General features: G+C 35.1%; 1 protein-coding gene across 1 annotated transcript in view; it reads left to right on the top strand.

The window, feature by feature from the left end:
* LOC142352907 (sodium channel protein type 4 subunit alpha-like) overlaps nucleotides 1-21,466 on the top strand; it is a 48,244-nt gene extending 26,778 nt beyond the window's left edge. The window contains exons 5-9 of the mRNA XM_075405062.1: nucleotides 3,909-3,992; nucleotides 10,569-10,684; nucleotides 13,692-13,807; nucleotides 20,793-20,987; nucleotides 21,384-21,466. Of these exons, the coding sequence (XP_075261177.1) occupies nucleotides 3,909-3,992; nucleotides 10,569-10,684; nucleotides 13,692-13,807; nucleotides 20,793-20,987; nucleotides 21,384-21,466 (594 nt within the window). The remainder of the gene's footprint in view (nucleotides 1-3,908; nucleotides 3,993-10,568; nucleotides 10,685-13,691; nucleotides 13,808-20,792; nucleotides 20,988-21,383) is intronic.
* The last annotated feature ends 2,429 nt before the right edge of the window (nucleotides 21,467-23,895 follow it).

Raw genomic sequence — 23,895 nt, 5'->3', positions numbered from 1 at the left:
GTCTTATCAATTAGCATCATCAGTGACAGGTAGGATTGGTTTCAAATGAGCCATAAAAAACCTAATTAATAGCTCTAGTTAATGGCTAGTGGTTTTCATGACTTTGACAGTATTTTTTCTTCTAAAATTTTGAATGCATTTTTGAGTTATGCAAGTCATTATTGTACTTTTTGAGGTCTTATCATTCAATCTTATTGACTAAAGGTCTCTCATGCTGCACTTTGTCAAAAAAATTTAGTGAAATTTAGATATTGCCCCCTTTTTTGAAGAAACTTTCTGTTGTCTTATCAATTAGCATCATCAGTGACAGGTAGGATTGGTTTCAAATGAGCCATAAAAAACCTAATTAATAGCTCTAGTTAATGGCTAGTGGTTTTCATGACTTTGACAGTATTTTTTCTTCTAAAATTTTGAATGCATTTTTGAGTTATGCAAGTCATTATTGTACTTTTTGAGGTCTTATCATTCAATCTTATTGACTAAAGGTCTCTCATGCTGCACTTTGTCAAAAAAATTTAGTGAAATTTAGATATTGCCCCCTTTTTTGAAGAAACTATCTGTTGTCTTATCAATTAGCATCATCAGTGACAGGTAGGATTGGTTTCAAATGAGCCATAAAAAACCTAATTAATAGCTCTAGTTAATGGCTAGTGGTTTTCATGACTTTGACAGTAATTTTTCTTCTAAAATTTTAAATGCATTTTTGAGTTATGCAAGTATTTATTGTACTTTTTGAGGTCTTATCATTCAATCTTAATGACTAAAGGTCTCTCATGCTGCTAAGAGGGGGTAAAGTTTTTCAATTTCATTGTTTCTAATCAAAGCTACTGCTTTCTATGACTTTGACACTGATTGTTTTCAATAATGAGCATCAACTTTGTTGAATTTTAAGAGTTATTCTTTTCAACTATGTCGTCTGAAATTGATCTGATTATCGACAGGTCTCATTGGTTACTGAAAAGGCTTCAATTAAGGCAATTCATTTCAGATCATAGTTTTTGCTTTTTGCGACTTATACGCTTGTTCGTTTTTTAAGAAAACCTTACCGATTTTTTAAATTTTATAATAGTGTTTGTTTTACTTATTGCTGTCTCATCACTTAATCTCATTGATGACAGATCTCAACTATGGTCATTTAGGAATCAAAAATTAATTTAATTTTATTCTACAGTAGCGGTTGTGTTATGTGACTTTTAAACTAAATGTTTTCAAAAAGTTTCAGTGAGATTTATTGCGATTTTTGGGTTATTTTTGTCTTATTATTATTATTATTAGTGAAAGGACCCATCGACATATGATGACAAGTTGCTAATCAGAAATAGAAGAATATAGTTGGCAGTTTTAGTTCATGGCGATTGTTTTTTGATGTCAATCCTGTCTTCTCAGAAATGGAAGTTTTTAGTCTTGATTGTGTGTTTTTCTGGTGTTGTTTTATTGCTTAGGCTCATTACTAGCAGCTCTCATTTGCCTTTTAAAGCGGAGTTAATGATTGTCAGGTAGTCATTATTTAATCCAGTATTTTTAATTTTATTTCAGGACATGTCCCGCTATTTTTTTTAACTTGTCGTCTCCGTCGATGAATCTTACGACCAGCCTTCTTGGAATTGACTTTTCAAATGACTCCAGTGACTTCTACTGCTTTACAGTTCAGTTTTGTGTGCGTGACGTCATTTCTGCTTTTAGGTCAATTTCGTGACTTACCTCACTCAATAGAATGAAAAGAATGACGTCTGAACTCACTGACTGAACTTCAAATTTGGTGAGAATAAACTTGTTAAAAATCAAAAGTGTGCATCTGAATTGTGCCAAACCTATATGCCCTAATTCTTGAGTTTTAGTCTTGAGTTTTTGATTTTTGAACGACAATATAGAAAAGTTGTTTATAAGGCATTTTCCCTCTATACCGCATGTGTTATAAAATTGACAGTCCGAATCTAACCCAAAAAATCAAGTGGTCCATTAAAGGGCTGGTGGTCGATCTGTCTATCTTAATGCTTTAGTGATTTCAATTCATGGAAGGTCACAAGTGTCTATCGCGGCTATTTTCCGGCAATCTGCCAGCTATGTTACTGCATAGATGGTGTGAGTTAATATCAAAAACAACGATATTAATTCATGTCACAAGCTGCCAAGCAGTCGAGATAAAACAAATTTTAATTTTTAAATTTGCCGGGAGCGAAACGAATTTCGATATTAAAAGGAACAAAAGGAAACTTGAACTCAAGTTCCTCGTATTGATGTCGATGTGGTTAAAAGTTTTACTTGTTATATTTTCGCCCCTATTCCTTAACAGAATACCTATTCGTTTTCTAAAACAACAAAAAGAGATAGAACGTTTAATTTCATTTGAAACTATATCAACTTTCTTAAAAAAGTTTGTAAAAACTTATTAAAAGTTTTAGTTAAAAGCTTAAATACTGTTTAATATTCATATTGAAGGTTTTGTATAGCTAATAAAATGTTTTACTATCATGGACATCAGCTCTTTTGAGAAAAAGCGATTTTTTTGCTCTTCTTATTTTACTGCTTTATTTGTTTTTTCTATTGCTGGTTTTCTCTTCAATATTTGTTTTCGTTTTCGAAGGATATGTATTTTGTACAAAATAGAAGCAAAGTCGTTTCTTTTGGCTATGCTAACACCACTAACTTATTTTAAAAGATGGAATGAGTAGATTTGGTTCCGGTAGTTTCTTCTTCTGTTCAATTGAAGCCAAACGAAGTTTGTTGCAATTATGATAGTCATGTGGTTCTTTCTATGCATTTTTTCTGACTCGGCTTATTTTTCGTCCGGGCGAAACAGATAAACAAGTAAAACACAAAATGCATAATGTAGCTGAGCAGCTCCCTGAGGCTTTGGCCTTAGGCCTTTCTAGTCTCTAAGTATGCGATTCACCGAAAAACTTTTAGGAGACATTTAATGATGGGAAGGGCGTTTCTTAATCTCCCTGGGTGAGCACCCTCGGTAAGTCTTCACCCCCTTCCGCTTATTGCTAGCATCCCTATGATCCAGCTGGATATTACCGAAGCCAAAAGCTCGACGATAGTTTGAGAGAATTTCGCTCGATGTTAGTTTATCATGTTTTGTTTTATTTTGTTTACGTAGAACCAATAATTTGTTGACGTTCCCATTTTTTGTTACCAAGACTGAGAAAAATTTTGCTGAATATTTTTCACTTTCAACTCTTTGGGTTATTAACCAATTTTTTTTGTGTTTTTTATTTTGCTTTTTTAGGTCCTTCTTATTACACAAGTTTCAATTTGTCGTTTGAGTTTTGACTAGAATTTTTTATAAAAGGAATTTTTGGAACTTCTAAAATTGAGTTGCGCATTTTATTAGGGAAAGCTGCCAACTGATGAAACCCAATCACTCATTCATTCATTCATTCATTCATTCATTCATTCATTCATTCATTCATTCATTCATTCATTCATTCATTCATTCATTCATTCATTCATTCATTCATTCATTCATTCATTCTTATTGCGTTAGGTTATCAATATTTATAAAAGTCAATGTTAGCTGGTATTAAAATTAAGGTTTTTGCCGTCTAGTTAAAAAATTATATTCCCTATATATTGACTCTAACGAAGCTGTGGACCAATTTAGAACTCTTTTAAACACTTTTTGTCAATTCCAACTGTTTTTTTTTATCAGTTTAACAATTTTTATCTCTTTATCTTCCCGTTTCATAGACCGCATCTGCCGCTGGTTAACGAAAACTATTTTCCGGGAATCTACCTGCCATTTATTTTTTCAATATCTTTTTTCCAGAGATTCAGTTAAATTGCTTGCCTAAAAATTACCTCAAAACACGAACTGTTTTTATTTTGTGATAATATTTCTTAGATGAAAATGTCATTAGATGAATAGTGAGAATTGAAATGTAGTGTGTGTGCGGTTTGTGCAGGTGTTCATTACAATTTGTATTCTGATCAATGGATTCTTCCTTGGAATCGAAGCCAATGTTTATTTCCTCGAGTGCCTCTTTCAGGTAAACATCTCTACTTATCGATTTTTTTCACTAATTCTCATTAACACCCTCTCACATGCACACACACACACACACACACACACACACACACACACACACACACACACACACACACACAAACACACACACACACACACACACACACATACATACACATACACACACACAAATACATACGCAAACAGACATACGCACACATACAACGCACACACATATAAACAAACAAACGCACTCACAGACACATATACAAACATTAAAAAACCAACACACACACAAACACACACGCAGACGCACATATATACACGCAAAAACCTATATATATATATATATATATATATATATATAAATAAATAAATATATATATATATATATGTGTGTTTATATATATATATATATATATATATATATATAAATTTATATATATATATATATATATATATATATATATATATAAATTTTATATATATATATATATATATATATATATATATATAGAGAGAGAAATTATTGCACCAATGTCCTCCAACGATAATTTTTTCGTCTACAAATAAACTAGAGTGAAAAAGTAACAATGGCTAGCCGATCATCTGACTATATTTTAATGGGCTGCAAACAATTTTCAAAGTATAAAATATTGCAAGTCCTTGAATTTCCGAACGAAATATGGCAAGAATTAAAACCGGTCTAAAGGAAAAACGGATTAACAAGAAAATCAAAAAAATTGATAATCAACTTTGATAACATGACTATTTTTCATCAAAATTATTGTTTTCTACATATGAAATGTATGTTTCCATTCTCCTCACTTTGATTATTTGAGAACCGAAACTCGCAGCTGAACACGAAGATAAGATCCCCAACTTGGACGCGTTAAAAAAACTTCACTTTTTTAAAATGAGCTTCAAAGTTTCTCAAAAACATCCGAGACTCTCATTGTGCGCGGGCTAGCAACTTTAGCGCAGACCCACAAAAAACAGCTACTGAGAGTGATTGTGCTAGCCAGTCAAAAACAAGTGACACTCAACGGGAATCCTTCCAATTGAGAGTCCCTCTGATGAAGAGTGTGACTATTCGTTTTAATGTCATCCTGAAAATCGAAGACATAACACCTTATACTTGCACTGCTAACAGCTTGAAGGTAAAACCGTGCAGACAACGTTTTTCGCTCATACACTATAATTTTGAGATTCATAGCTGCTTCAATTGGGTAACCCGACTTCTCAGCTGCTTTTTAGGTATTGCTCGGTGGCAGAGAAGAAGTCATTGTAACATCAAAAGAAGCAGAACAGCGTGATGTCTATGATGACAGAAAAGTGCGTCTAGCTCGGCAACCACTATCGGCTAAGAGTTTAAAATTTTTCCACTACTGGAGATAAATTAGCTGTTGAACAAGTTGTTGCCACCCGGTCTCAAATTTTGTCTTTTCTTGCAATGGCATCTCCCCGTCCATCACATTTGACAGCAAGCTCACCTAACGGATCCAGAGTGGCTGAAGCGCAATAAAGATTTTTTGGCTCAAAGCCTTGAATTTTAATATCAAGTCTGGTCTTTACACTTACCTGAAAATCAATAGATTACAAATACAGTCCTAAAGCAGGTATTGGGAGCTGCAGCTAGCCATGCCCCTGACTGGATGGAGACGGCGATGCAAATCTAGCGTTCTTTTTCCTTGGTGTATGGGCCACTTACAGGTTCCAAAAATTTTGGAGATCTATAGTTTCTTAGAATTTCTGATGTTGTTTATTGACAATTCAATAGAATCAAAATTCTCATTTAGAGCTGCAAATTTAGGTTACTTTTTGAAAACTGAACAGTGATGTTATACCCAAATCACTTGAAGCTAAATGGGATAGCAAGTGTCAGCTTTGTATTGATCTTGAGACGGCCTGGCCCTTTTGACTTTTCGTCCTCTAAAATGGGATAAACAGATAGCAGCTGGAGGGTATTAAGGGCTTTCAGATACTAACTATAAAATCAACGAAACTGTTTTGGACTGTTTTGTGTGAAAGTGGCTCTTAGAGTGTGACCTACAAACTTCACCGTCCCACCGCTACACTCACCTCAACTTCGTTCTATTAAGCTTAATCTAGCTTCACTAAACCATAGCTAGCTACTGAAGAAACAAATAGCTCGCCGGTCCTCTTAGCAATTCGCTCGACGTTAGTCACTCCATCCCCTTCTGTGGTCAACCCCTCCTCCTCCCCCGTCAGTCATAACCCCCTAAAATCCGCCCGTCCAATTGGCGATTGGGGCCCCTGTCTCGTGTAGCCCGTCCAGCCCTCCTTGGTTAAATTTTCCCGCCTAAAAGGGCTGCAAAGGGAGGATTTCTTAAGAAAATGCAGCTCAAAACTCTTATATCTTATATCTTTTTGAGGTGCATTGGACTTCGAACGGGGGTAAAGTGGTGTAAAAGTAAAGGGGTAAGAGACAAATTTACCACTTATATCTTTTTGGTCTCTCAAGGGAGTTAAAATGATGTAAGATCTCAGGGGTAATTTCTTCATTAACCCCAAACTCTTACATCAGTTTACCACCCTTGACAGACCAAAAGGATATAAGGGTGGGGGGCTGGGGGTTAATTTGTCTTTTACCCCCTCACTCTTACACCATTTTACCCCCGTTGGAAGCCTAATGCAGCCCAAAAAGATGTAACAGTTTTAATTGCATTTACCTAAAAAATCCTCCCATTGCGGACTCACTCTTACACCATTTCAACCCCTCTAGAAAAATTAACCCCTCAGTCTTACACCATTTTACCTCCCTTTGCAGCCCAATTCTTACATCATTTTCTACCCTCTGAATAAATTACCCCCTCACTCTACCATCATTTTACCCCCTTCGAAAGCCCAATTCTTTCATTTTTTTACCCACTGTCAATTTTAGTTAGAGGGGTAATTCCTCAAAAGTCCTCCCATTGCAGCCCATTGCAGCCTACTCTTACATGGCTGCTTTAGTCAGGGGGGTAATTCCTCAAAAGTCCTCCCATTGCAGCCTAACTCTTACATCATTTTACACCCCCCCCCGACCAAATTACCCCCTCACTCTTACATCAATTTACCCCCCATAGACAAATTACCCCACCCCCAACTTTTAGGGAGGACATTCGACCCGGGCGTCCTCCCATCATAGATCGCCCCCAACGCTTGACGCCCCAACCCTTTTCACCCCTGCATAATGCTATTATCCTTAAGCCGCAACTAGCTACTACCGAAATCAACTGCTCGTTCGTCGTTGGTTGATTATGTCAAGTTGCTTTTGACGTTCAGTACATTGCTGACGTCAAAATAAATTTGGCACTTCTTAGCTTTTCTAGACAAATACTCATTTCTGATCTGGTTGTGCGCCAAATTGTGATCAAATTATGAATTTTGACTCCATAAACGTGATATCCCTACATAGGAAACTGACAATAAGCGATGGTAACTTACCAGGTACTCCAATGTAATTATGATGAAAAATGTTTCACATCAAATCGAAAGTTGCCACACGAAACCTCAGATTGTCATTGTTCCGACCCCTCTTGAAAGGGGAGGAACTAAATACACAAATGAGTTTTTTATAAGTCAATTGTGACCGATCGATATTTTCTTCGTATAGAGTTGTGAGCGGTCTTCTTAAAAAGCACATCCAGCGTAGAATATGGGATTAAAAAGAGTTTTTTTAAATTTCGTTTTCTAGAGCGGGTTATCGAGGTTTGAATTTTTGTGAATATTGTGACAGTTTTGCGTTATTTTTATTCTCATTTTCCGGACATTTTGCCTAAAATTTAGTCATTTTGATTAAAATATGTTAAAATTGTTAACAATAGTGTTGTTGATTTGATTTTGAAAGACAAAAAATATTGTTGACTATTTTCATTAAATTTTTTTGGCTAATATTTAGGCTGAATAATTCAAAATTCATAAAAAAATGCACAAAGTAAGCTTCTTTAGTCCACTTTGATGAAATTTGCCGGAAGTACACACACAAAAACCACTAACACGAGGTTTGTAAACTCAAAAGGGGACAGTCCTACTTCCACTTCCAATGAGAGTGCTCTGGAATTAAAGATTTGCCATTTTTTTGCAAACTTTTCTCGATAATTATCAAAAACGAAGCATTTACTGTTGATTTTCTTAATTAACAAAATAACTATATCTATAACATTTAAAACAATCAAGTGTTCTTAATCAACGAACAGCAATAACAGAGCTAGTTTTGGTCCAAAATTGGACCGTTACAATGCAAAAATAATTACAACTGTAATCAGGCGGCCTTGTTTTTTTATGATCTTTGAAAACAATTTGATCTCTTTTCTGTTAAACAAACAACAGAAAATTTCAGATCAATACTCACTTCTGATAGATCCAATTGGCTTCCTAAGCAGTTCCAATTTATTGTATCTGGTTTTATACTCGGAAGCTTGTGGTTGTTTTGATTTTTGAAAATATTTGGTTTCAAATAAACAGTGGCTATTTAACTTTGCCACTATTTTTCTCTTTTTTTGGTCAACTTATAACTTTGTGTCCGAAAAGAAAGAATATTTCTTTTTTCTACTGAATTAAAAATTAATCTTTTTGAGGGTTTCACGCGGTTATTTAAGGTTTTCTGACGTTGATCCTACCAGATTTCACATTCTTTTGATTTTCAGACACTTGCCCATGTTTCATGTTTTTCTTCTTTTTTTTTCAAATTATCATATTATTGAGAGTTCACATAACATATTAACGGCTTTGAGACCATTTTGTCGAAAAATTTAATTGATTTATATACATTTGTCTTCAACTGTCTTTTTCACTTTGCCTTTTGGTCTTTTGAAATTTCCTGGATAGTGACAGGTATCATTGGCTTTTTTAAAGGATTAGATTAAACTATATTCTGATTTGAGTTGACGGCTTTCATGGCTTTGAAATCAATTGCTTTTTTTAAAAAAAAACTTTTTAATTTCACATTTTTGTTGTTTATTTTTTGTGTATTTGTTACCTAATCCCGTTAATTACAGGTCACATAGGACAATTTTGGCGTCAACAGCAGGTGCAAATGTACATAATTCAAAGATTTTTATGAACTCGCTATGACATTAGTGGCTTCAACACAATTTTTCTGGCAAAAAACTAGCAAATTAATTTTCGATTTTTGTCTATATTTGACGTTTTTTTTGTAAACGTGAGACATATTCTGAAAATTAAAAGATTTCAAGGAAACTTTCTTTTGAACGAATAAATGAGCCTATTGGAATTTCTCTTTTTGTTGCTAATGGCCTTTAAAACTTAAAAATAAATGTTTTGGAAAAACTCGAAAGTTTTTCTTAATTTTACCACTTTTTCTTTTTTTGTCAAGTTTTTACCGAGTCTCATTAATGAGGGGTCACATCACACATTATTTGCTTTCGAAGAAAGTAAAGCTGAACATACATTGAGGGCCAAATTTTGGCTTTGCGGCTTCGACAGAGTTTTACCGCAAATCTCTTTTGAGTTTTTGTTTGTTGTCTCTAATTGTTGTTCTTTTGTAACCGCATAAAAAATGGATCGAGACAGTTCTTAAGGCCCTCATGTATAGGCATTGGTAAGAATAAAAAAATTGAATGTTTTCATTTGATATCTAAGGGTTTTCATAACATTAAAATTTGTTGTTTTCAAAAATATAAGCGAATTTATTAACTTTGCTCTTTCTGTACTTTTTTGTCCAATTTTAACCGAGCCTTATTATGCACCCGTCCCATATCTTTTCGAGTAAAACACAAGTTTTTTTGTTCAGTCTCAGTTTTAACTGACGCTATCATGACATTCTTATCAAATTTTTCTCAATGGACTTAATGTTTTGGATGTAATTAATGATTTTTCTTATTGTTTGATTTTGTTATTCGTCTTTCCTCGCTTTCCTAATAATGGCAGATCTAATCAATCTAATGCGGTTTTTTGAATTAGTTGCGTTAGAGGCGATGTTTTTGTTCATACACGAAAAAAGTCGAATTTTTGGGGGGTTTGCTAGTTGTTCCTTATTTGGTAGACTGTTATGCCAAAAATGTGGATGAGCAGGGTCGGAACTTTATGTGCGAACGCAGATTACCTAGTTTCTTTGTACTATTTCCCTTTCAAATGCTTAAGTTAAATTCAAACTCAATCATAGTTGAGCAAGCGTAAAAGCATATCAATTTTTGAAACAATTGTTTTCCTGTTATATGATGCTAATTGTTTTCCTGACAATTGTTTTCCGAAATATGATTCTAATTTGATGCTGAAATAGAAAATTAAGTCAGAAACTCAGTTTTTCCCTGATGGAACTAGAGGGTACTAAACGTTTTCTTGACACCGCATATTTGGATCCATTTGGTCTTTTTAGGACTCAAAGAGAGAATTGGTTTCTATAGATTTTCCAACAGAAGCATTTCGAACATTGATTTCGAGCTTCTGGTGATGAAATTTAGAGAAGGCTAGGTTCGCTTTAAATACATAGGAGTTGGTAAATGCTGGTAATAGGCAGCATACTTATAGTTTTTTATAACAGTCCCTTTACAATGGACCATGAATTTTTTCCTTAAATACCACGTGACGATCGGATTGTATGAAAGAAGTTTTCTGCCTGATTGCATTTCAGTTCCTGTACACATGTGAGATGATAATGAATGTGGTTGCAAGGGGATTCATCATTGGACGCAAGTGTTATCTCCACGACATCTGGAACATCATTGACTTCAGCATCATTGTATTCAGGTTATGAAACTCACATTATACTCACTTACGCAGGTTGTCCCATCAAAGCTCATAAAAAATGAAGAAAAAAAGGATTATATGATACCTTACTAGCTGTATTTCAAAACACAGTCGGCAATTAAAGTTGCAAATAGTAAAAACATGATGCACATTTTCAAATTACATAGCGAACTAAATTTCTGTAACGGAAAAGCATGCTGAACAGCTACTATTTTGACAAGAAAATTTAATGTTCAGATCAAAAATGAAGGATTGAAAATCCATGTTTCAGTACTGCTTGAAACTAAGGGTATGATCCGGGTGGTCAAGTTGTCAAACCGCTATTATTACTTCTACTAACATACACATTACGCTACACAATATACATATCAACCTAAGGTGGCGAGAATCAGACTCAAGTGAGCCCGAGTCAGCCTTTGATTGGATCATATCTGCGTTTTTAGGGTCATTCAGACCCTGTACATATGAGGTGTGTGCTCAAGCGGTGACAATAAGTCAATTCAATCTGGCATCTGATAATGGTAATCATCTATCGTCAAAAACTGACCAAATTCGATTGAATTTACTCGATCTAACAGTACATTTTGTGACGTAATATTGTGTAATTTTGTAAATGAGTAAAAATTATGTATTTTATTGGCTGAATTAATTGGCGCGCTAATTGGTGAAATTTACTAGAATAAACCACATCACACTTAGAAACAGTTTCACAATTTATTAACTGTTTTCGAACAATGTCCCAAGCAGTCAATGCACTTGTTTGGCACTGTGACAATTGATTGAAAGTACGGTTCATTAATAAAAAAGGAACTCTTTAAAAAAAAACTGAGCTGGGCTGTTTAGTTGCCCTGGAACTAAATAAAAAAGAACACTTCAATTCCAACAACATTTAAAACTACCATGCCAGTGGGAGTGTTGGGTAAATGTACAATTTGAAGTTACTTCGTTGGGGAAAAAACGTACCAATTAAAAAAATAAAAATTGAAATTAAAGTCTCTCAATGATAGGCTCCCATAACATGGGTCATGAGAGGTTTGAAATAGGTTGGAGAAATTTGATCCACTTTTTTCACAACTTGAAACTTAACATCATTACTAATTGGTTTAGGTATGGTGAAGTTATTCCAAGATTCTATAGTTCAGGCGAAAAAAAGTTCCCACGGTAATGAGATTTGTATTTGACGTCGATATGGAGGAAAATTGTTTGTCAGTTTTTGCAGGGTAGAAATCACTGGTTTTTTATTAAAACTGGATCTTTAATTGATAAAACTTTGAGCAAGTAAGGGGCTGCTTTAACTCTAAAAAGGTGATAAAATAGAAGTATTTCATACTATAACTTCAAATCGTGAGATGTGTCATATTTTTTCGTTGAAGCAAGACTTTAATGTCCAATTTAATTGCTTTTTAAGTGAAATTAGATCAGAATGCTTCATTTCACTCAATATGACAGCAATACTAGTGAAATGACTAAATACTAGTGAATTCATAAACTTGATTGAGGTATTCGCTGGAAGGAGATCTTGATTGTATATACTGCTTTTATTCTACAAGCCTTTTTCGCGAGATTATTTTTCACGTCCTCTTAGTAGCTTAAGTTCGTGGCATGAAAAATTTGCGTTGGTTAAATGAATTCTGGACAATTTGGAAAAAAAATAATGAAATCTGTTTTTGATGTTCAGACTGAGACTATTTCTATCACATTAGCAGGCTAATGTTTCCACAGATTCTTAAAAGAGTAAGGTTGCATTGTCAAGATCTATATTGGAAGCATAAACTAAGGTATCATCTGCGTATTGAACAACGTTGCATTAGTTATTGATGTGATTACTGAAATCGTTGACGTAAAAATTGAAAAGTAACAGTCCGAGTACTGTCCTTTGGGGTATATCGTGTTAATGATCTATCGAATCCGATTCTGTAGTATTCGCCAAAAATTCTGCAATCGTTATTGAGTATATTCCGGTACCAATTGAAGAGCGCTGCTTTAAAACGCAATGACTGCAGAATTCTGGTAGAACCCATTGCGTGCTGTTTTGACTATTCCAGTGACCATTATCATTCTTAAAATCGGTTTAGACGGTTTTGGGATTACGTACATGCAATCAATGCTGTGCATATATAGCATTTATATAATTTTTGCGATGTTGATTTGAACTTTTTTTGGGGATTGTTCCTTGAGGGCGACTTTCGATTTCAATGTTTGGATTTTAAAAAACAATTTTGAGTGATATTGGTTTCGAACTGAGCGCTAACTCAATGTAATAGAGCGGTTGGATTGCGCATTTTTACTAGTTAATCATTCGCCATCACGGACCGAAATTAAACTACCAAATGTCTAAATTCGGTAAAAATCCCCCTCTACCCGAATACGTGTACCCCATATCCTCTTACTTCCCAACTAGCACGCAGCCTACACCTCCAGTGCACAACTATACCTTTATGCCCCACGCGCCCGTAATTAATATCCTTAAGTTGTTATCCTAGAACTTTCCTCCTATGGATCGCTAACGTCATAGCTGAAAGAATTTCTATGATTAGAACTTTATCATAAATGAAATTTCCTGAATAATAAAATTTTATATTCAACAATTGCAGCATGATATTGACTCCTCGGACATAGAAATCAGTACTAATTGTGTTCATGCTTTACAAACTTTTTTTGCTCCTAATTACTATTTTACTATTCGACTTCATAACAGATGAAAAATTAAACGTGGAAATTGTCAATTTAACCTTAGTTCTGAAGACCGAGGAAAAAATAATTTGTTAGAAATCTTCGTTAGCGTTTGTTTTTTCTTAAAATTCATAGCCAAAACAAAAAAAGTCAGTTCTATGTTTTTTTGGGATTATACACACATGAAAGCTTCAGTGAATTCGGTTTTAAGAGAACAGCTATAGCAAAGATTTCTTATGATAAAACCGAACACATCAAAGACAAAGATACCGATGAAAATACAAACACAAGGATTTTCGTAGCTTTTGTCCTCAGACGATTGATTTTGTTTTAGCTACGTGTACTTTGTTTTCGAGCTGCTTGACAAGGAGGAGGCATTTGCAGTCAACTTGCAGGCTTTGAGGGCAGTCAGGATTCTGCGAGCCTTCAAAACACTTTCTGCTATCAAAGGTAGTCAGCTAATTCTGAGCTTGAGCCACTACAAAATTTTTATACTATTAACTAGGCTCAAATTCCTTTCTTTTCTCTCTTCTTTTCTCGGTCTTTTCTGTTCTTTTTTCTACCTTTCTTTTCTCTCTTTCTTCTTTCTTTTCTGTTTCGTTTCCCTTTTCTCCCTTTTAGTAGTCCTTCAAGTGCTTATAGTGGTGCAGCTACTGGGATCGCCTTAATTTAAGGTTAAAAGGTCTTTTTTCGGAGTTTTTGGGCTCAAAATGGTGCAATTTTTCACGTTTTTTGTGAATTTTTATTTTTAATTGCTCTCACATGAAGTTTGTAGCAATTATATTAGTCCTGTCGGTCTTTTTTATGCGATTTTTCGCTTGACCAATTTTTCGTCTGACGCTTTTGACTTTTGGTCCTCAAAAACGGGATAAACAGGTAGCGCCCAGCGGGCATTAAGTGCTCTTAGAGCCTTTCAGGTCTGTTTCAGGTCAAACTGTTTTGGAGACTTATACTTATACTTATGGTGTGAAGGGCGGTTCTTAGAGGTTGAGACACCCCCCCCCCCTTGTTCACCCCGCACCCCCACTATTGCCTCCACCCCCCAAGCGCTGTTGCCCCCCCCAACCCAGTGCTGCCCCCCATCAGCCCCCAGTGCACCCCCCCCCCCCCCCCCCCCGTGGTTAGCTACTGACCAAGCCAACCGCTCGCCGGTCGTTTGAGAGCAATTCACCCGACGTTAGTCGGTTATGTTCATTAGTCTTAGGTTGAAGTTTTTAAAAGTTGATGAAAGCCTTTTACGAGACAAAATTGCTTGTTACGACTTTTTGTGAGCTATATGTTTTGCTACTACAAACACAAACATGCAAAATGATACTATTTTTTGCAATTTTTTTCAGGTTTTTTGAAAATTTTTTGCCATTTTGTGAGTTTTTTAGCCCTCGGTGTCAAGAAACCTCCTCTAGGGTTTGATAAAGGGTTTGACGATAAATTACTGCATGGTTTTTAGTGGTAATCGAATGGTTTTCATGTTTTTGCCATCATGAAGTTTAAAGTTTTTTTGACAAAACTTGCAATTTTTTTTTCAAATTTTTGATATTTAATGTCAATATTCAAGTTGTTTGAGTCCCAGGTGCCAAAAAACTTCATCAGGGGTTGGATAATAGGTTATTGAAAAATTTTTAGTTGCCATGGAATAGGTTTCAACTTTTGAATATCACAAATTTTGCAAATTCTTTTGACAAAATTCGCATTCTCTTCAGGTTTTTGAAAATCTTCGTCCTTTTTCCAGTTTTTCCAGTTTCAGGGATCAGGCACTCTCTTTTTAGATTTGTTAACAGGGCATGCATAGTTTCTATTAACAATGGAATGCTTTTTAACATTTTAATGTCTCGAATTTTAGCGTTTTTTTGATAAATTCTGCAATTTTGTAAGGCTTCCTAAAGTTTTTGTCAGTTTTTGACATTCGTCCATTGTCAAGTGCAAGGAAACATATTCCACATTCTGATAAAAAACTACTTCATGGTTCTTAGTTTCAATAGATTTGTTTTTAACAATTTTACCTTTCGACTTTTAGAAGTTTTTTGATAAAATTTGCAATTTTTTTCTATTTTTCTCAAAACGTTTGCATTTTGTTCATTTTTCTTGCCTCAGTAGCCAGATAACCTCCTCCAGAGTATGATAGTGTGTTATTAAATAGTTGCTGGGGGCAATTGAATGGCTTTCCACACTTTAAAAGAGCGAATTTCTGTTTTTTGAACTTGAAAATTTTTTCCAAAAATTTTCGCCTATCGATCTATGAGCCAAGAGTTTTTTTAAAGATTGGAATTGAGTTACTGGATAGCCTATAGAGACACAGAAATGATTCTGAAGATATTTATATCTTATTTTTCAGCAAAATTTTCTTCTAATTTGCAATTGATTTCTTTTTTTTTAAATTTTTTTGTTCATTTTCGAGTTAATCGATCTTCAAGGGCCAATGAATTTTTTTCAAGTCTTGCAGAGATACTGGACCGATTTCAGAAACAAAAATTGGTTTTTAACCTATTTTTGAATTAGGTATTTTTGAAGAGAAAAAATTTTGCCTTAAGTTTATAAGCATCAAGAGTTTTAGCAATGAGTACATTTTTGTTTAGTTTTGTTTCTTTCAATTTCTCAATTTTTTGAGATGATTTTGTTTGTGATCTGACTGGCATTTTTCAATTGATCTCCTGGTCAGTTAGGGTACGTCTGAGTTTTTCACTCAATTCTTTGAATTGTATTTCACGACTTGTCCTGCTATGTTTATTAATTCTTTTTTTTTCATTTTTGTCTCTTATCTTTTTGGTTCCACTTTTTTTCGCAACCTTTTCTGTCTTTTTTTTCCTTTTTTATTTTGCTTTTCTCTCCTTGGTCTCTCTCTCTCTTTTTCCTGTTCTGTTCTCTTTTTTGCTGACTTTGTTTTTCTTTTCACGGTGTCGTCTTTTCTCTCTTTCATGTCTTTATGTCTTCACTTTTTCGTGTCTGAGTCTTTTTTCTTCTCTCTCTGTTTCTTCTGTCTTTTTTTTTTACTGTTTTTTCTCCTTTTCTCCTTGATTTGTTCTCATTGTTTTTTGTTTTTTTCTTTTCTCTTGTTTTTCTCTTTCTTTTCTCTCTGAATTCTTTTTTTCTTTCGCTCTTCTTTTCCCTTATTATTTGTTTCTGTCTTTCTGTCCTCTTTATTTTCTCTAAAAATTCTTTGTCCCGCTTCTGCTTTTTCATCTTTTTTTCTCTTTTGATTTTTTTCTGTCTTCTTTCTCTGCTTCTTTCATCTCTTGTTTTTCTCTCTCTTCGAAGCTATTTCTCACCTTCTTTCCTCTTTCTCTTCGGTCCTTTTGCTTCATTTTTGTTTCTTTTCTCTTTCTCTCTCTTTCTTTCTTTTCTTTCGTTTCAATTTTTTCTGCCTTTCTTTTCTCTTTCAATTCTCTCTTGCTTTTCTCTTTTCTCTTTCCTTTGTGTCTTTATTTTCTCTGACTGTTTTTCTCTGTTGCTTCTTTTCTTCTTTTCACCCTTGTTTTTCTCTCCTGTCTTTCGGTTCTGTTTTTTTTCTCTAGAAAATTTCTCGCGGCTATTTCTTTGCTCTTTTTTGTTCATTTCTTCTTTTGTTTCCTTCTTTTCTTTCTTTTCCTTAAAGAATTCTTCTCCCTCTTTCTGCTCCATTTTCTTCTTTGTTTTTCTCCTCTCTTTGTTTTCTGTCTTTTTTCTCTGTTTCATTCTTTTGTTTTTCTCTTCTATATTACTTTGCTTTGTCTCTCGCCTATTCTCTTTTCTGACTTTCTTTTCTCTTTTCTTACTATGTTTTCTGTTTTTTTTTCACTGCTCCCTCCATCTCTTGTTTTTCTATAATTTTCTGTGTTCCTTTTTCCTGCTTTTTTTCTTTCTTCTTTCTTTTCTCTGTTTCGTTTTTTTCTCTCTTTTCTATCTTTTTTCTCGTTTTCTTTCTCTTCTCTGCTTTTCATTTTTTTTATTCTCTATTTTCTCTTTGCTTTTCTTTGTTTCGTTTCTTTCGTTTCTGTTTTTTGTTTCTGTATTTTTTCTCTTCCGTTTCCCTCTTTTTTTCTGTTTTTCTGCCTTCCTTTTCTCTTTTGTTTCATTCTATTCTCTCTTTCTCTCTCTATCTCTCTCGTGTTTTCTTTTTCTCTTTTCTTTTTCGTCTATTTTTGTTTTCTTTCGTATCTCTTCTTTTTCCGTCTTTTTTCTCTCCTTTTCTCTCTTGCTTTTCTCTCTTACTTCTCTCTACTTGTTTACTACTTTTTTTTTACTTTTCTCTCCTTTGTTTTTTTTTCAGTCTTTGTTTACTCAAGTTCTTTCCTCTTTCGCTACTCTTTTGTTCTTCTCTCTATCTTCTCTGTCAATTTCTTTCTCCCCTCTCTTTCCTTTTATTCGTTTCTGTTGTAGCTTTCATTTGTCTGTTTTGTGTTTTCTCTCTTTTGTTTCTGTTTTGTCTCCTCAGTTTTTTTCCTGTCTGTTTTTCTCTTTTTCTCTCTTGCTTTTCTCCTTCTTACCTGTCTTCCTTTTGTCTCTTTTCTGCGTTTTTTGTTTTTCTCTTTCATTTCTATTCTCGTTCCGTTTTGTTTTACCTTGTCTCTTGATTTTTTTCGCGTGTGCTCTTTTTTCCTCTCTTTTCTTTTTTCTATCTCCTTTTCTCTCGCTTTTCTCTTACATTCGTCTTGTTTTCTTTTTTACTTTTGTTTTATTCTAAGGTTTTTTTCACTAATCTGTCATTTTTCTTTTTTTCTCTTGCTTTCTTTTTTCTTTTCTTTTTTTTCTCTTTTTTGTCTTCCCTTTGTTTCTCTGTCTTTTCTCGGTTCTTGCTTTCTTGACTCTCTTCGATCTTTCGTTTGCTTTTTTCTGTTTTTCTTTTCTGTCTTTTTCCCCTTTTCTCTGTTCTTTTCTACTGCTTTTCTTTTCTCTTTGTCTGTCTTTCTCTTCTTTCTTTCGTTTCTCTCTTCGTTTTTTTCACTTCTTTCTGTCTTTCATCTCTTCCTTTTCCCTTTCTTGTCTTTCTTTTTTTTCTTCCTTTCTTTTTCCCTTTTCGTTTTTCGTTCTTTTTTCTCCTTTCATATGTTTCATATGTTTTTTTTACCTTTTTATTCTATGTTTCTGCTTCTACGTTTCTTTATCTTCTTTTCTCTTTCGTTTCTTCTTTTTGCTCTCGCATGTTTAAGTTCTTCATCTTCGTTTGTTTTAACGCTCCGTAAATATGCAGTCGAACTCGGTACATGCGTTACGATAGGCAGCCATATATATTTTCGTTATCTTTGCAAGTCATGTCTCTCCTTAAATATGCAATATGCAATATAGCAAAGCCGGAAAAGTTTTTGAACAAAAATTGATGAGTTTGGGGGTAATATACTCAAACCAAACACCTCGGTACCTATGGCTGTTCAACGAGGGGCATGGGTTCCAGTACATGTGGTACTAAACAACCTGAGTTTTTGTGTTCTTCTATTCTTTTAAATGATTGTCCTGTAACGCTCTTGCGGGCTGCTAGTAAGCTCTTAACTTTCTTCAACGTAATAGTTCTTATTACTTACCTGTTCCAACGAGTAAATAGGTAAGCAAGGTCAAAAGCGACAAGCTATATTTTGATAAATCTCAATGTGTAAGTAACTCTTAATATACACTCATGTAATGGTGAGATCAAATGGCACGATAGTAAAAAGGATCTTGCACGTTGAAGTATAAATTGAAATCCACGAAACATCAAGCCATAATAATTGCATAAAACATTCAATAGTTCTGAGCGACATTTGTTATTTTAAAAGTACAATAAATCATATGAAATTACTAATTTTTCATAGTGGAAAAAATACTTTATTTACAATTTTAATTGCACAAAAGTACTCGGAAAAGGCAAACTCCTCACCATACCACCCCATGTCTGTTAGATTTTACAAAGCAGTTTTCACTGATAAAACATGGACCTCAAACTAATTCACTCATCGTTTCAACTGACCAGATTTTAAACTCTTTCTTGTATTTAATTAGGCAATGTAGTGAAAACAATCATTGTGAAAAAAGCAAAATGAAAAAAAAAAACGGGATAAACCGATAAAGCCCGGTCACTAGGTCATTACACTAGGTTATCAAAGTCCATTAGAGTAATTGCTAGCTGACATTAACGTTAAGCATTTTCTGTTCGACAGCTGAATTAATTTAGTTTTGAATATAACTGAGGGTGCACACCCAATTGGAACACTTTTTGAAAATTAAGAAAAAAAGTTATGTCAATTTCTATCTCTTCTTTTTGAGTTTTCTGTTTTAATCCATTGTGCGTCAAACGCGGCAACAGCGGCTATTTTTCGGCAATTTGCCTGCACTGTTTGTCATGATACGAAAACGTGATTGAGCATGATCATCATATAAAAATAATGATTCCTTTTGAGGTGTTGAGCGCTAGCCCTTTGATTGGTAAACAAAAATTTAATCAAACGTAAGGAAGTAGAATTTTTTAATTAAATTAATTACTCTCGAGCGTAGTTTGAAGCAATTGTTTTAAACGTGGGACTCTTTTCACTTCTCGGTTGACTTTTTCGCGCTTCTTCAAATTGAATATTTTTGCTTACAAAAAACTCCTGTACACAAATATGAGATTCACAAACAATGTTTTCTGAGAATTGGGAGAAAGTAAAATGAATAGGTGATATTTCTCATCTCAAACCTGAACACAAATGAAAGGGCAATTGTGTTGTTGGTTAGAAAGCAAATAGTTTTTTGGGGAAAATTTAGAAGAGAAGTTGTCTAGAATCTGATAAATTTTAATTAATAGCCGCCCGCAGCTTCTCAGCGGCTTTTATTTGGGCGCTCTCCCTTTTTTTAATTCGTTTCAGATTTTGATCACGTTTTTCGCTTTACATAAGTTGTAATTTTCGCGTTTGACTTCTTATTTACTTATTTTTACTATGTTTTTATTAGAAACTTAAACACTAAACAAAACTGAAGGCTTACAAAAAGCTGAAAACTTAGCAACACGTCACTACATAGCTAATTTGAAACAAATTAGTTTTTAATTGCTCTCAAACGAAGTTTGTTGCAATTATATTAGTCCTGTTGTTCTTTTTTAGTGCAATATTCGATTAAGGTGTGAAGGGCGGTTCTTGGAGTTTGACAACCCCCCCCCCCCAAACACACACACACACACACGCCACATCAGCCAACTCTCACTTTACCCCCCCCCCCCCCCCCCACCAATCCCACCCCTGCACATCGTTCAGGCCGTTGCAGCAGAAAACAGCCCTTCCACCGTTGCCCCCTGTTGACCCTTCCCCCGCTGTTGCTCCCTACCCCCCACTTGCCCCCCCGCGCTCACTTCACGCCACTTCAATTATACTAAAGCTAGCCTCTCTATACTGTGGCTAGCTACTGACGAAGCCAACCACTCGACGCTCGTTTGAGAGCAATTCGTCCGACGTTAGTCAGCTATGTTTTAGTTGCTTACACTCTGTATACCATCTAGCCCGTACCCATTTTTATGCAGGTCTGCGGAAGATCATCAATGCCCTTTTGAAGTCAATTCGGAACCTGATGGAGGTGTTGTTGTTGAGTGGCTTCATCATATTCGTGACAGCTGTGGTCTGTATCCAACTATTCGGAGGAGTACTGCGCAACAAATGTGTCATGAAGGGCTTCAACGAAAACAACGGCACCTGGGAGGAATGGATACAGACCCCTAGTATGTACTACATACCCACATAAATCATACGCAGTTATAGTTATCCCGAACCTAGCACATAGTCAATTTCAGTACTGGTCAAACCTAATTGCTAGCCTAATTTAATACTGATTCAGGACTACCCAGGCTGAGGTGAGCGATCCGAGCCAGGTATGGCCAGGATTATTAGTTTTGCGCACGGGCGTTCAGACCAAAATCGACTCCGATCAGACCAATCATAGTCGCGTACAGGTGATCTCAGGCCAACTTGAGTCGTGTATATGGGGTAGCGGACCAACTTGGGCCGTGCACTGATGCCAGATTTATTTGAGTCGCGTACTGTGGGTACCAAAGACTAAAAAGATTAAACATCGAAGGTGCAGTGAGCATTAGTATACTGTATTGTGCTCTGATTAGGCTCCAACGAGGAGCTGATCAGACTGCCGAGGTCGCCCAGGTTGAGTTCCGGACCGAAATGGCCTATGATCAGACCATCCTAGACAAAAAGCGACCTCTGATCAGCCCAACCCAGACTGATTTGTCCTCTGATCAGAATATAGTGCGCTCGAAGCTCCATGTGCGCTTAAAGTGCGCTCGAAAACCTCCTCTGATCATACTATTGTGCGCGCGATCGAATATCATCCTCTGATCAGACCAGTGTGCGCTCGAATCCACCTCTGATCAGACGACTATAGTGCGCTCGAAATCGCTTCTAATCAGATTGAAATGCGCTCAATATTGCCTATGATCAGACTAAAGTGCGCTCCAAGTTGCCTCTGATCAGACTTAGGTGAGATCAAAATAGTCCGATCAGAGACTGGATTTGAACGTAAACAAATCTCTCAATATTGATATAATATATTCACTTCGCGAAAATTGATTTTTTTCTGTATTATATTCGAGTAAAGAAAAACCAATTCGAAAATATTGCTAAATGAAAAGAAATCCCAAGTGCAGAACTAGAATATTATTGAATATGCCAGTAATTCATGTTATTGACTGAATAGATGAACTTAGACCAGCTTTGTATGATAACTTCTTGATCTACAGTTATTCTAAAATAAAGAGCGTTGCCTGCGATGCTCAGGCCAGCACACAGTAAAACAATGCGCAAAACCAAAAGAAAATGCCAATTGTGCAAATTGTGGTGGATCGCACGCATCTGTGTACAAAGGATGCTCCTCCTATCAAAACGCAGTTGTTGAAGCGACAAAAAGAAAATAAGATATCAAGTACTCAGCAGTGGCAAAAAGACAAACCGAAATGTTACAACCAAATCCAACTGTCTCAGCAAAAAACATAAGTGTTCTGGTTGCTGAAGTACTCAGCAAAATCCGTTCAACCTTCAATACAATGTCTTACAGTGATATCATCAATGTTGTCAATATTAGTACAAGCAGAATTTTCGGTGATAAAATAGAAGGTCAAAAAGTTCATGATAGCGTCAAAAATGCTAACAACAATTTCACAAATGTTCCAACGCAACGAATTTCAACAAACAGCCATCAAATCAGCCAACATGGAAAAAATTGAAATTATGCAATGGAACCGCCGAGGCTTATCCAACAAAATATTTGAACTTCTCGTATTTTTGAAGGAAAGATATTGATATTGTGTGCCTGCATGAAGTCAAGAGCTGGCAAAAAAAATCTAACTGATGATTATTTCGTAGTTACAGAATCGAGAGCAAGTAAGTCACATGGCTCAATCATTTTAGAAAAGAAGGGAACGACAGTAATAGAAGTTAAACCAGAAAAATGAGATAGAAACAAGCAAGGAAAAGTTTTCGAAATAATATAAGCGTGCTTTGAATTACCTGTTGTAGGTCATCTCTGGTTTATAGCTCTTTACACCTCACCAGGTCGCAATTTGAATCTATCAGAAATTTTTGAAATTGAAATGAAAAACGTTTTTATCTGTGGAGATTTCAACGATCCACATCAAGAGCGAAATTGCACATTTAACACTGAAAATGGTGATAAAAAAGTTGAAACTATTGAAACTGGAACATTCAAGCTTTTAAATAACGGTTACCACACATATCAATCATATCAAGGAGAATGTCGAAATATGCTTGATCTACATTTCGCCGATCAATCAGTCTTCAAATTTTTTGACACATTTTATGTTTCCGATGACCTTGGTAGTGACCACAGCTCAACCATTACTACCCTGAATATAGTGACTCGGAGCAAATTCGATTTGAAGGCAAAAATCAACTTCAAAAAATTCAACCAGAATGTCAGACAGGAATACAAAAACGCTGTGCTATATCCACCAGTCTATCTAAAAACAGAAGAACTAAACCAACTAAATCAATTACTTGTACAGATCATTCAATTCTCGCTACAGAAGTCGTATATCCAACAAATAAAAATTCACTTTGGACATGAAACTACTAAACTTATCCGTGAAAAGAAGAAAAAAAGAAGAGAGCTGAAAAGAACAAACGGAAAACAGTACAAATTTCTTAAAAAGGACATAAATTTCCTCCAAAGAGAAATAAAGAGGTCCATGAAACAGTCGGAAGAAATCAAACATTCAAAATTGATCGCAGGTGCTCAAAACAAGGGGAGCAAAAGCTTTTGGAGAGCAGTTAAAGCCTTATGTGGTGATTTTAAAAAAACCAAACGAAACTGAACAAAGTGTTGAAGTCTCATAAAAACAACTCAGAGCGAAACCAGACTTTGAGAAACGCTAAATATTGAAAACTCTTCTACAAGATACAAGGAAAGATCATATACACGAAAACATGGTCCCAAATGAGCACTTCGGCAAAGTCGAAAACGAGACAAAAATGTTTCTCCAATACGAAAATACTGAACCAAATAATTACTGCATTATAAAAGTAGACGATTATGAAGAAATTTTGAACAAAACGAAAAGATCAAGTCCAGGACAAGATAAAATCAGCTATAGCATCCTGAAA

This window comes from Convolutriloba macropyga, chromosome 14, assembly GCF_964194025.1.
Source record: "Convolutriloba macropyga chromosome 14, txConMacr16.3, whole genome shotgun sequence".
In the NCBI taxonomy this organism is placed as follows: domain Eukaryota; kingdom Metazoa; phylum Xenacoelomorpha; order Acoela; family Convolutidae; genus Convolutriloba; species Convolutriloba macropyga.
This window is presented reverse-complemented; position numbering and strand designations above follow the sequence as displayed.